At 43.0% G+C, this 13,611-nt stretch overlaps 1 protein-coding gene across 3 annotated transcripts; it reads right to left on the reverse strand.

Annotated features, from left to right (window-relative positions):
* Positions 1-4,837: 4,837 nt before the first annotated feature.
* On the reverse strand, positions 4,838-13,071 carry LOC122972712. 3 transcript variants are annotated; one of them, XM_044340361.1, is made up of 5 exons: positions 11,350-13,071; positions 10,988-11,319; positions 5,920-9,649; positions 5,597-5,831; positions 4,838-5,529 (listed from the first exon to the last, which is right to left on the reverse strand). In XM_044340361.1, exons 1-5 carry the CDS (start codon positions 12,021-12,023, stop codon positions 5,461-5,463), a joined length of 5,040 nt encoding a protein of 1,679 aa, XP_044196296.1. In that variant the 5' UTR covers positions 12,024-13,071; the 3' UTR covers positions 4,838-5,460. The 3 variants fall into 3 exon arrangements, with proteins under 3 accessions (XP_044196296.1, XP_044196930.1, XP_044197682.1); XM_044340995.1 differs by having other exon boundaries at positions 4,838-5,831; XM_044341747.1 differs by lacking the exon at positions 11,350-13,071 and having other exon boundaries at positions 5,920-11,286.
* Between the last annotated feature and the right edge of the window lie 540 nt (positions 13,072-13,611).

Genomic DNA, 13,611 nt, shown 5'->3' on the forward strand with positions numbered 1-13,611 from the left:
CTGATTGTAGGAACAGAGTCTACGATCTGGCGGTGAGTAGGAGGTTGCACCCCATATTTAAGCAGACCTCCTGATGAATGGCAGCTGTTCGCCTGACTCCCACACACTTGTCTCCACTCCTGCAATTAGCACCCATAGAGAGACACACACACCCACTAGGAGGAAGCAGCAGTGGAGGGCATGACACATTCAGTCTCTATTGGATCAAGGTGTGCTAGTTCAAACTACCAGCCCATGCAACACACCCAACTGTCTTTTTGCTGTAGAGACCTGCTGAGTGTGGCCATAGAGCGACACTGGCTAAGTTGCAATCCTATCAGCCTGAGGTGACATACTTGTTTTGAAGGATGGATGCCGCCTTTTGTCACCAGAGAGGGTGAAACTGCTAGCTAACATGCCTCCCCCCACAACCAAGAAACACATGCGCTCTTTTCTGGGGATGGCTAACTATTGCAGGCATTGGGTCTTTGAGTATGCAACTATGGACTCTGTTTTGTGAGCTGCCACACTGCAGTCAGCTCCTCCCGTGGTGCAGTGGACTGAGGAAATGCACAAAGCTTTTCAAAACCTGAAACAGGCTCTCACCACAGCTCCGGCATTGGGTTTGCCAGAATATCATCAGTTGTTCCATCTACATGTACATGAAAGAGGTGACTTTGCTAGAGGCATTCTGGTGCAGAAACATGGGTCATATTACCATCCAGTTGCATACTGCTCCTCTCAACTAACTGCTGTGGTCCTTGGTATGCCAGGTTGCCTAAGGGTGGTGGCTGCTGTGGCAATTATGATGGAAAAATATCCCATTATTGACTGTTGTTCCACATGCAGCACTACACATTTTGATGTTGAGGTGCAGAGTGTGCCCAGGTTGATGAAGTTAACGTTCACACCTGCTGTATCTTTGACCAGACCTCTAGAACTGTGGTGTTCCACCAAACAGCAACTGAAAAGTTATCCCGATTGTAAACTGTGGGGTGTTAATTACCAAAAGGTTCCGGGGGAGCTAAAAAGCTGTAAGACCATTGAGAATGATGAAACTGATGAGGATGATAGTTTTCTCCAGAGTGGTCACTTTTCATCCATAAACACAATTGGTGCAGCTGAATCTGAACCAAAGATGCAAAATAAAGCAAGATGCAGTGTTCAGCAGCCAGTAGTGCAAAAAGCTAATTCAGCCCTTAGCCTGATGCTTGATTATGCACATGATCATAATCTCAGTAACTGTTGGTTATGTCAGATAGCCAGGCATATAGCCAGCTTCATACCTATCTAAAGTCCTAGAGAATTATCTTAATGCCTCAAGTAGAGCTATTCTGGCTGAACACAAAGAGTTGCACAAAGTCAAAACTGTAGCTGGTCCAGGTCTTGATCACTCTTGTGGTTGTTGTTCTCCTCTTTATCCTCCTCTGTTCATGTGTACGTTTGATAATCAAGCTGATAGTGAAGAAGACCACAAGGTCTGTAATCCAAGCACCCCAGGTGCATGTAACTGTGTGAAAGGAAGGATGTGTGATGATATCGTTCAAAGGAAGAGCTGGAGAAGTTCTTATTTTGAAGACGTTTATTAGACGATGGCCATCGGGTCCATTCCATATACAAAGATGGTCTGGGCAACATACCACTGTCAGTGCATAGCATATGTAGGGTTACACATCTGTATCTTATCACATGAATAACATGTTTTCCATGGGCACTACTTCAGTTGGGAGCCATCCATCAAGTGATTGACAGCTACCTCTCAACATATTAAGTGTCACAACATACCACATCTGGAACGGCTCCCATCTTGACCATGGACCCATTGTTTGTATCTATAAGGCCCCCCCGAAGGGCTATACCATATTACCTAAGGTGACATGCAGACTCTGGAATGTTTATGTCACATGTCCAACACCCAAAATCAGTAACATACATAGGGTCAGATAAAAGTCATACTAACACTGTGGACACCACAGCTACCAATAATGTGGGTATGAGGTATTATGATTTTGCAGGTTTTGAGGAGTGGGCTCAGCATCTTGGACTGGATGACATTTCTTTGGAGGAGGATGATGAGGAGGAAACTCCAAATCTGTAAAAAACACTTCTAAAAAGCTTCTAAGAAATGAACCAGAGAGCCAGATAGACTAAAGGTATGTTTATTTGTACTGAATAAAGTTGGAAAAACATATAATTTTCTATCTGCAGACAACATCCCAACGTACTGCTACCTCTTTGTTTTATTTTTAGGTTTAGCTTTATTTTGATGATTCTAGCTTTGCTTGTGTGTGTAATTGTTGTTCTGAATAAAAAAGAAAAAAGTCCAGTAATCAAGTAGAGTTAGAAATTTTAGTAATCTGCTTAAGATCCAGCCAACTCATAGTTTTCATAGACATGATTGTATCTTGATTATGGTCAAATGTTTGTAATTGATAATTGGTGAAAATTAAAATGATTACTCCGAAAGGATGGACTCCACACCACCATGCATCGTATGTGCTAGTAACCTCTCCATGGTGGTGACCCTCTACTGTGTGTAAAGTACATGGGTTTAAGACTCAACAATGTATGGATTATGATGATGACTATTGTGATTGACGTTTTGATTTTGATTGAAGTTGTTAATCTAGAATGTTTAGTCATTTGTTTTATTGTTCTGATGTAATCAAGTAGGTTCATGTCATGCTAGGGTTTCATCTAATATGAGACAGAATAAATTTGGTCTTTTTCCTCCCCATCATTAAAGGAGTTGAGTAGGTGCATGTGATCTGTAACCTCTGTCATGAGCTCCTTTAACACCTTGGTGTTACTGGGGTTCTTCATTTACTTGAGAGTTTGCGTCTTAAATGCTCTTGTTGGCCAGAGGGCAGAACTCATGGGTCATGTGGATGTAGTGTGGTGGTGGTGGGGATGAGGAGGGTACATAAGAGGGGATTTAATCTATCTCACTGATTGTATGAATTGATCTTAACTGAATGATGTATGCTGATTTGTTTTATTTAAAAGTTGATTTATATATGCACTCCTGATTTCCTGTGTAATTAAGAATGATTCTGAAATGCATGTGTCATTTCTACTCTGTAAATGCACTCTGACGGTCTGTAAATTTAATAATTGGAATTTTCCATCTTTAAATGCTAAGAATTGGGTTATACTTGGTCAAACATGGGCCTTGAGGTCACACTAAAATTCTTAAGTGGAAGGAGACATTCTCTCCTCTCCTTGAGACTCAGAGTAACTGTCTCTGATGTTTGGGGAAGCAGAAGCCTCTCTGATAAAGGGTAAATCGGCATTGCCGTGGTTACCAGGGTCAGGGGTGGCCTTCCTAGACAACACAGATAGGTGGCTGTGTAGATTCCATTGGCATAATCAGACATTCAAACCAGAATGTGCTGATGGTGACCTGAAGCTCCATGCAACATGACCTAAACTAACACAGGTGAAGTGCAGTGTCTTGTTTAGAAACTAATGAACCAATAGACTAATTTTTCATATTGTGGGATGATCTGTTGGGGTTAAAGACCAAAATCAGATCTTCATCTTCAGAACAGTGAGAGAAGGCATCTTGTGCAGACAACCTTGATGTTTACTGTTTCTGTTCTCCACTTAGCCAAGTGTTCAATAAATATTCTCAGCATAAGACATCAAAGGCTCCTGGACAGTTTCTTCACCCATGAGTTGACCATTGACCAGCATTCCTCCAAAACAATATTTTTTGTACTGGGAACAATGTGTGTCCAAAATGAGGGCTTTTACACCTTTTTACAGATCTCACCAGTGTGCGATGTGATCAGGCTGAGTGGAGAGCACAGATATTTTTAAGCCAGAAAAGAAAAAATCTAAACAGGTCTTACTCCCACAGGTTTAACTTGTCAAGCACATATCTTACATCAATATGTTGCTACAAGCCTCCTCTCTCACACAATGTAAATACATTTAATATGGAAATTATAGTTTTTGAGATATGAACCTTAATTGATAGGGAGTCCCTGTCATGCTCTCTCTGACTGCAATACAGTCTGCAGGCTGTGTATCTCCTCTCACTCCAGTTTCTTAAACTTACAGATTCTCTCATCCCTCAAACACTTTGTACACATCTCATACATTCTCATGGTAAACTAATCCTGCTTTCACAAATGATGTACAAATCTCTGGGCTACAAGCTCTAGTTTTAGGCAAACAAATTTCTCATCAACAAAATGGGAACTTTTTTCTCCAATTTCAGGGATTGTCTGCTGGCTCAGTGGTTTAGAACACTGTTCTCATGGTCTGCTGTCCCTGTTAAATGAGAAGCTTATGAGTTTGATACCTGCTCTTTGCAGTGCACCTCAAAATATTGCTTTTATGAACAGTTATTTTAGACATTTATCATGTACCATCATTCAATACAACTTGAGTGCTTATTAATATTACTACTTAAAATGTAGATTTATATGGATTTTAGAGACATCTTTTAGTCTTATGTAGTGTGTGTCTGAGTTGTCTAGTGGTTTAAGAGCATGCTGTTGTGGATTTTCGGAGCTGATGCACTGGCAGTTGTCAGTTTGAAGAAGAGAAGACCAAACCAAACTTCGTATGATGATTCTGGGAAAACTTTAATGAAGAACCTTGCAAGGGAGAGCGACTCAAGGGACACCTCCTGTTCGTACGGTGTCCCCAAACTCGTCTGACCCTCACAGTCCAAAACCAGCCTTTAAGCCAATCATAGAAACTAGTTCGTCAGTTCCGAATCATAAACCTATGACCTAAATCTGTATCTTTGGTTTGTCTTGTTGCGTCTGATGATGACCTGCATTCTGGCCTTGGTTCGCCTGTGAGGCTCCTGGTTTATTAAACAACATGTGTTATCTTCTGTTTGAGAGAACAGAAGAGTACAGCTTGACATTCTGTTGTCCTGGTCAGTTATGGAATATCCATAACAATCCCCTCTTATTGATCAAAAGATCAATACAAATTACCAATTTATGACTGGACTGGTGGACTGTAAGGGCACAAACAGAGTAGAAACAACATCCGCACAACAGATAACAATTCTCACACAAAAGTAACACAAGAATCAACAATTGCATTGAACAAAATCAAAAGTAAAATCATCAAAACACATAATCATTTAAACACATAATGCAATAACAATAAAAGCAAACAATCAGTAAATTAGATAAAAAACCCCTCTTATGTACCCCTTTAAAACAACTGTCATGTGACCCATGAGTTCTGTCTTCCAACCACCAGGGGCAGTAGTGAGGCAAATCCTCAAAGAAGATCTCCTAGAACACCAAAGCGTTAAAGGAGGTCATTGACAGAGGTCACCAGTCACATGCGCAAACAACCTAAGACAAGACACTTCCTGCCTCTTACTAGATGAAATCCTAGCAACTTAAAGGGGAGTCATACAAACATTTGATTACATCATAACAATAAAACAAATCAATCACAAAGTGAAGTCTTCAACCCATGCACTTTGCGTACAGTAGAGGGCCATCACCATGGAGAGGTTACTAGCACATACGATGCATGGTGATGTGGAATCCATCCTCCTGGAGTGATCCTCTTCGTCGACGTGGATGAACTCTGCTTCGTCTCAAACAGTGTTTTATCATATGTAGACCACCGCCATAGTGTTGTAGAGTCCCAATGGGCTCATTGATTTGTCCGTATGTCCAAGATCTGGCTCTTGGTCTGCATTTTCTGGATCATTCTGCAAAGGGCGCCCCTGTCCATGGGGCATTGGGTTCATGGCACCGACTGTGTCATGAGAAGGAAAGCCTTTCCGCTCTCCTTCGCCTGGAATCAGAGAGACTCCTGTCTCTCTCTCATTTGGACCGACTTGACCTGTCCCCTGCCCGAACCTACTAAACAGGAGAGAAAAAAGGAGTAACCATCCGGTTACCTGCCAGGGCTCTGCTCTCCTCCGCCAGTGGTTGGGGGGCCAGTCTGCACCTTGTGGCGTGGATCCATTCTGCTCTGCCTTCGACCTTCAGGGCCGTCCTAGTAGTCAGCAGCACCTGGTATGGACCTTTCCACCTAGGAGACAAAGACACTTTTTCCAGAGATTTGATTAATACCAGGTCACCTTCTCGAAAGGAATGAATTGGTTCTTCCGATGGTTTGGGGAGTCTGTCAGCCACCTGTAAATGATACTTTCTCAAAATCTCTGTTAGTCTTTTCACATACTCAGTCATGAACTCATCCGTCCAAAGCAGAGTAGCTTTGTGTGGTGTCAGTGGGGGACTTGTCCCTGTGGACATTGGTCTTCCCATCAGCACCTCGTGAGGACTCAGTCCTGTAGTTGCACTTGGTGCACTCCGAATGGAGTACAGCACAATCGGCAGTGCATCAGGCCATTTCAGGCCTGTGGCTAGGACTGTTTTGGTCAATCTGTCTTTGATAGTTGCATTCATTCTCTCAACTTGACCTGAACTCTGTGGATGATAAGGAACATGTAACTGCCACTTAAATCCTAAGATTTCTGACAGTCCCTGAGTGATTTTTGACACAAAAGCTGGACCTCTGTCGCTATCTATTCCCTGCGGCACTCCGTACCTAGGGATTACCTCTTTTAGCAGACACTTTACAACTGTTCTTGCATCTTCTTTTTTCGTTGCAAAAGCTTCTACCCACTTCGAGAACCTGTCGGTTATGACTAGCAAGTATTTGAAGCCTTGTGAGCTTGGCATATGTACAAAATCTATTTGCATATTTACAAAAGGACCTGATGGGGGTTCTAAGTGGTCATGTTTCACTGTGCTATTCTTTTTTCTGGTCTGTTGACATATCATACAACTATCCACAAGTGTTTGTGAAACTTGAGTAATGCCTGGAGCAAACCACTGTGAGCGAATAACATCATTCATCACCCCTCTTCCAACATGCGCTGGACCATGCGTCACACGTGCCAGTACATGAAGGAGAGCTCGAGGGCAAACCGGTCGACCATCAGGGTGGAGCCACAAGCCAGACTCCGCGTCAACTTTACAACCTTTACGCAACCAAAGACTTCGCTCCCTGTCATCAGCGTGATTTTGCATTGTCACGACATCATTAGCGGAAGGAACTGGAATTGGATTGGTAGGTTGTGTGGAGGCACATTGAAGTACCAAAGAGGGAGAGGAAAGTGCCGCTTGTTTGGCTGCAGTGTCAGCCATTGCATTTCCTCGTGAAACAGGATCAGTTCCATTCGTGTGAGCAGCACATTTGATGATTGCAAGCTGAGATGGGCGCAAAATAGCATCTAACAGGTCATTAACCAAAGTGTGATGCTGTAGTGGTTTTCCAGAAGATGACACAAAACCTCTCATCTTCCATAACTGGCCAAAATCATGAGCAGCGCCAAATGCATATCTTGAGTCAGTGTAAATAGTAGCCACCTTACCAGAAGCAAGAATACACGCTCTAGTTAGAGCATACAGTTCTGCTGCCTGAGCAGAGGTACCTGGAGGCAGTGCTTTTGCCTCTACTACCCCCCAATCGTTAACTACTGCATAGCCAGCTAGATGTGTGCTATCAGATGGTCTGCTAGCTGAACCATCAGTGTAAAAAATCAAATCAGAATTGGGTATTGGTGTCTGCAACAAGTCTGGCCTTGGGGATGTACACAGGTCAATAGTTGTGATGCAATCATGCTCATCATCTGTGTCAATCAATGGAAGGAGAGTAGCTGGATTCAATGGAGGTGAGCGTTTTAAAGTGATGTGTGGACTATGAAGAATGATTGCTTCATAGCCTGAACGACGTGCAGCTGTCATGTGTTGGGTAGCAGATGTGTTCAAGATGTGAAGTACTGCATGTGGAACGTGCACAACACAGTCATGAGCCAGTACAATTGGAGAAGATTTCTCAATCATGATGGCAACGGCGGCCACCGCTCTTAAGCAACCTGGCATGCCAAGAACCACAGGGGTTAGTCGAGAGGAGTAGTACGCAACTGGACGGTAATGAGACCCATGTTTTTGCACGAGAATGCCTGTAGCAAAGCCATCTCGTTCATGTACATGCAGATGGAACGGCTGATGATAGTCCGGCAGCCCCAATGCCGGAGCCAAGGTGAGAGCATGTTTCAGGTCCTGAAAAGCTTTGTTCATGTCCTCAGTCCACTGCACCTTGGGAGGAGCTGATTGCAGTGTGGCGTTTCGCAAAACAGAGTCCATAGCAGCATACTCAAAGATCCAATGTCTGCAATAATTCGCCATCCCCAAGAACGAGAGCATTTGTTTCTTGGTTGTGGGAGGAGGCATGTTAACCAGCAGTTTCAACCTCTCCGGTGACAACAGGCGCTGTCCATTTTTCAAAACATGACCCAAGTATGTCACCTCAGACCGACAAAATTGCAGTTTGGCAAGTGATGCTCTATGACCACACTCAGCTAGTCTCTGTAGGAGCAAGATGGAGTCCGTTCGACAAGCTTCCTGTGATGGTGAAGCTATCAGGAGGTCATCTGCATACTGTAGGAGAGTGGAGCCCCCTGGAAAGTGGAGGTCATCCAAGTCCCGTTTCACTGCTGCTGCGTAAACTGTAGGACTCTCGACAAAACCCTGAGGCAAACGCTGCCAGGTGTACTGTTTTCCTTTGAATGTGAATGCAAACAGATACTGGCTATCTGGATGCAACGGGATTGAGAAAAAAGCTGAACTCAAATCAATGACTGTGTAGTGTGTTGAGTTGGATGGTAGTGAAGCTAAAATCGAATTTGTGTCTGGCACAATTGGAGCTGTTGGCACTACAATGCTATTAATAGCTTGCAAATCTTGTACAAAACGCCATTCATCTGGGCGGTTTGCTTTTGGAATGGGTAAAATGGGTGTGTTACATGGGCTTGTTGTTTGAACCAACACACCTTGATCCAGTAAAGACTGAATTACACCTTCAATACCAGCAATTGACTTGTGTGGCAAATTGTATTGCCTGACCATTGGTAGTTTAGCACCAGGTTTGAGTGTGACTTCGTGAGGTGGAGCCGAATTCACAAAACCCACATGGTTTTTATGTTTAGCCCATAAAATAGATGGAACCTCTGAAAGCTCTGATGGAGGCCCATACTGTGTGGGGAGGGGTGGTTGTTGCAAAACAAACCTACTCTGAGGTAGCTGGATGTGCTCAGTTAAAGATAACATGTACAGCTCAAGGCCCAAGTGTGTTATTGTTTGAGTTTGAGGAGTCTGCGCAGCTCCTCTCAATGCCTGGCACTGTGCCACCATGCTTTCAAGCTGTTGTGGGTCACAGCCAGGAGAGACAGCTACAGTGATGTATGGAAATGAATCTTTATCATTAACCAATTTGCGCTGTGCGTCAGATAACCGAATTGGAATTGCACATCCCTGTGGACCAACAAACAAACATTGTTCACACTCCAACCCCTCTTGTGTATTCAAAAACACATCAGCTAATTGTTTGTACACCTCTGGGGGGTTAAATGCTGCTGTACAGTGACACTGTAGTACAGGCCTCATGGCAGACATCTGTGTTGCACATGCTGGTGAAATTTGAGCAATTTTTTGAATGCTAGATACTGTGAAACTGGAAGCCATGTTAAAATCAGTCAATGACCAACAATACAAACAATCAGCAATAGTTTTCAAAAACTGAAATGCATGAGCAGCCTTCACATCAGGTAGGCTTAAAAACAATCCATCAGGTGTGCATTGAATGGTGGCATGTAGCTTGCAAAGTAAATCTCGTCCCATGAGATTAATTGGACTTTTCTCAGAAATCAGGAAAGAATGTTGCACATCTGAACCTTCAACAGTTATTTTAGCTCTCTGTGATAGTGGCTCAACAACAGGAACGCCGGAAACACCCACGGTGGTGACAAAATTAGGTGTTGGTGTACATACATGCTCATCAGCTTTAACAGTGGAAATTGTGGCCCCACTATCTACCATAATGTCAACTCTACTACCATTTACTTCAACAGGCATTATTGGATCTTCTGAAGGATCTTTTGAAAGTCGAATTACAGCTGCTTGAATGGGAAATGTTTTTTCTGATCCTGCCCCTCTATGGCCTCCCTATGCTTGATTGTAATATTGTCCATGATTCACATTATCAACATGTGGAGGAGGTGGTAGTGGTTGTTGTTGTTGTTGTGGTAAAGCAAGGGGGGCTGTTTGTTGGAAATTCCTTGTTTGGTGATCCTGGAATGGGTAATTTTGCTTGTTCTGACGACGACCACTTCTACACTCATTAGCCCAATGTCCCGCTTTCCCACATTTGTGACACTTTCCCGGTTTTCGCTTGTTATTGTTTTTGAAATGCTGTTGTCCACCCCCCTGTCGCGCATGCTGTAACATTTGTTTTGGGAAGGAGGCAGATTTGTCTTCAGCAAAAACTTCACACCTATCTAGCGCCATCATTTTGTTTACCGTTGCTTTCCAGTCTTTGGTTTGCCAATCGGTGACAGACAATTTGTATGCAGCTGCAACATTTGGTTTTAGATTTTGCACAAAGGTTGTAACAACAAAATATTCATTTCCTTCTCGTCCTATTCCTGCATTGCTATCCCAAGTACGTGTAAATCTGTTAACAAACTCAGGTACAGTTTCATATGCATCTTGGACACAGTGAATTACTTTATTAAAGTCAGTGCGCTGTCGTGCACATTTTCTTATTGCTGTTTTTGCTTCTTCATTTAACCAGTCAATCATGGTTCTATGAGGAGGCCACTGGCCATCCTCTGTCCGAGCAGGGAAAAGAAATTCACCTTTGCACAAATCCCACTCCGTTCTGTATGAGCCAGCAAGTAATTGTTCAACATCAGGTATCAGACAGTTATACACAGAGCATACATATCTTAACCATCCCCAGTATTCATCTGGGTTTGTGGTCGGATTGGGGGCATTTTGTGTCATTCCAACTATCTCAGCAGGAGTCCATGGTTTGCAGACAGCTGTGTTGCCAACCATGATTTTTGGAGCATTTATTGAGGTGGATGTAATGTTTAGAGGGGGCTCTAAAATGTTAGTTTTCGATCTTATATGTCTTTCCAGATGTGAATGTGTCATTCTAGTTGTACCTCGTCTCTGAGTTTTGCTACTTGCAGTGTGGGGTCGTCTCTGTGTCATCTTTGGCCTGACTGCAGGTTCTGTGTCGTCACTATGGTCTGTGTCAGACTCCTCCCCCTTACCTCTGGCTCCTTGTAACTCAAGTTCTACCTCACTTTCTCCTGAGCTGTCCTGAGTGTCTATCTCTGTTTCTTCAGCAACGGCAGCTAAATGTCTTTTCTTTTCCTTTCTTTTCTGGCTTTTTACCTGTTTGAATGACAAATTAGCTTTCTTTTCTTTTTCTGCAGCTTTCCTAGCTTTTTCTTCGTCGGCTCTATCTTTCTTTTCCTGTTTAACTCTTTCCCTTTCTCTAGCAGCCTGACTGTCTCCTTCCCTTTCTCTAGCTGCTATCTGCTCTTCTCTATTTTCTACTTCAGTCTGTAGTCTTTGTCCCTCAACAGCTGCGGCTAGTAAGAGAAATTCATCGTCAGTCTTTGCTTGTTGTGAAATGGTTTGATCAGTCATGTTAGCAGCTGAAAAGGGGTTTGAAGGTGAAAGTTGTGGAAAAATTGAAATCATTGTTTTGTTTGTGTGTGACTCTTGCAAAGGCACTCCAGCTTTGGATACAATGGTCAACAAAGTTTGTGGAGAGGGAGCATCAGTTTGCCGTTTTGCCCAACCGTATATGATAGCTTTGGAAATGGCCTTCACATTCTCACCATGCCTCTGTTTAATTTTCATCATTTCTGTAGCTCTGGTTTGCAACTCTGCTTCCAACATAGGCAAGTGACATGCTGTCACACATTTAACACAGTTCTCCACTGCTGCTCTGAACTCATCAGAAAAACGATCAACTCTTTTTTCATCCAGACTCACTCCACACCTCTGACGAGCAACAGTTAACCACACATTTACACAATCTTTCATATACGCACTATCCCAAGATGGATTTCCAAAATCTGGGTTAACATTGTACTCAGCAATCTGAAGCTTATCTCTATCAAACGCTCCTTCGTATGGCCATTCGCCATCTGTCCACTGATTCAAAATGGAAACACAAAAGTCCATCCTTTCAATCTACCAACAACTCCCGCCGGAGATTGTGGAGAAAACATCGCTCTATATTGTGCATCTGTGAGTGTGTGGGGGTTTGCTTCGGGAAGCTTATCAATGGCAGATTGACCTTTTACTTCTGAATTGGTGCGTTTGTTTCCTACTGAAACAGATTTGTTCTTTCTCTTGTGTTTTGGTGAATGAATTAATTTTGTAGTAGATTGTGTTCTACTCACTGCTTTAGACGTGTTGTTGCCCATTTTAACACATTTACATTAAAAACATCACACAAACAAACACATCAAACACAAAACAGACACATCAAAACTTTCCCAGCATCACCGAAGTTCTTTTTTTTTTTTACACCTCTCTTCCTGGTGCAATAGCAGTGATCTGAAGCCAAACCGACGAAGCAACTCTTCGTCTTGTGTACACTGTTTATTGTTTGAAAAAATTTTTACCGGCGCCCGACTCTAGGACTTAGAATCCCAAGTCTGAAAACATTTCTCACAGGACACAGAGTGGATGATCCCCGATCTTGGCTTAAACGAAATAGGCCAAATCCTACCCCGAAAACGTCTTTTCTATAGTTTAAACCTCAGGTGGGTCCCCCTGTGCCGGACGTAGCCCGAAGCTAGCCCAGAAATCCCAGCCACTTTTGTGGCACTGCAGGAGTTAAGACTCACTCAACTCTGCCTTTTTTTACCTCTTCACAACCACATGCTTTGCACCTGCTTATCACTGCACAGTTTCAACACATTTTCATGTGTTTAGATTCTTTAACCATCAGCTTTTTGGTTTTTTTTTTTTTTTTTTTTTTTTTGTTCACTTTGTGACCACCTTTAAAGTGAAAGTGATGCACAGTTTCTTTGTGATTTCGTCAAACGCAGACATGGTAAGGCACAATAATAAAATAAAATTATGCACTTACCACGTCTTTGTTGTGTTGAAATCCTGTTCGTGACGCCAAATTGTTGTGGATTTTCGGAGCTGATGCACTGGCAGTTGTCAGTTTGAAGAAGAGAAGACCAAACCAAACTTCGTATGATGATTCTGGGAAAACTTTAATGAAGAACCTTGCAAGGGAGAGCGACTCAAGGGACACCTCCTGTTCGTACGGTGTCCCCAAACTCGTCTGACCCTCACAGTCCAAAACCAGCCTTTAAGCCAATCATAGAAACTAGTTCGTCAGTTCCGAATCATAAACCTATGACCTAAATCTGTATCTTTGGTTTGTCTTGTTGCGTCTGATGATGACCTGCATTCTGGCCTTGGTTCGCCTGTGAGGCTCCTGGTTTATTAAACAACATGTGTTATCTTCTGTTTGAGAGAACAGAAGAGTACAGCTTGACATTCTGTTGTCCTGGTCAGTTATGGAATATCCATAACACATGCCACTTCTGTGACCCTTTTAGATCCAAACGTGAGCTCAAAACCTGCTTAGGGCAGAACTCAATAGAGTTGAAGGTGAAGAAAATGCAGATGAACACAGGTGCTATCAATCTGCTGATTGAGACTGCAAAATATAGTCCTCGTGTTTTGGGCACAGTATGTCATTCATCACATTGCCTTTCAGCCACTTGCTTGGTGATTTGCACAATCG

The sequence above is a fragment of the Thunnus albacares genome, chromosome 1 (genome assembly GCF_914725855.1).
Source record: "Thunnus albacares chromosome 1, fThuAlb1.1, whole genome shotgun sequence".
In the NCBI taxonomy this organism is placed as follows: Eukaryota; Metazoa; Chordata; class Actinopteri; order Scombriformes; family Scombridae; genus Thunnus; species Thunnus albacares.

Excerpts from the sequence above, each read along its gene's own strand:
- LOC122972712 (XM_044340361.1), bottom strand. The coding sequence starts at position 12,023 with ATGGACTTTTGTGTTTCCATTTTGAATCAGTGGACAGATGGCGAATGG. Across the intron at positions 5,832-5,919 it reads GAATGGATCCACGCCACAAG|TAGGTTCGGGCAGGGGACAG; the intron begins GTGCAGACTGGC and ends TCTCCTGTTTAG. Across the intron at positions 5,530-5,596 it reads CATTGGGACTCTACAACACT|AGGATCACTCCAGGAGGATG; the intron begins ATGGCGGTGGTC and ends ACGTCGACGAAG.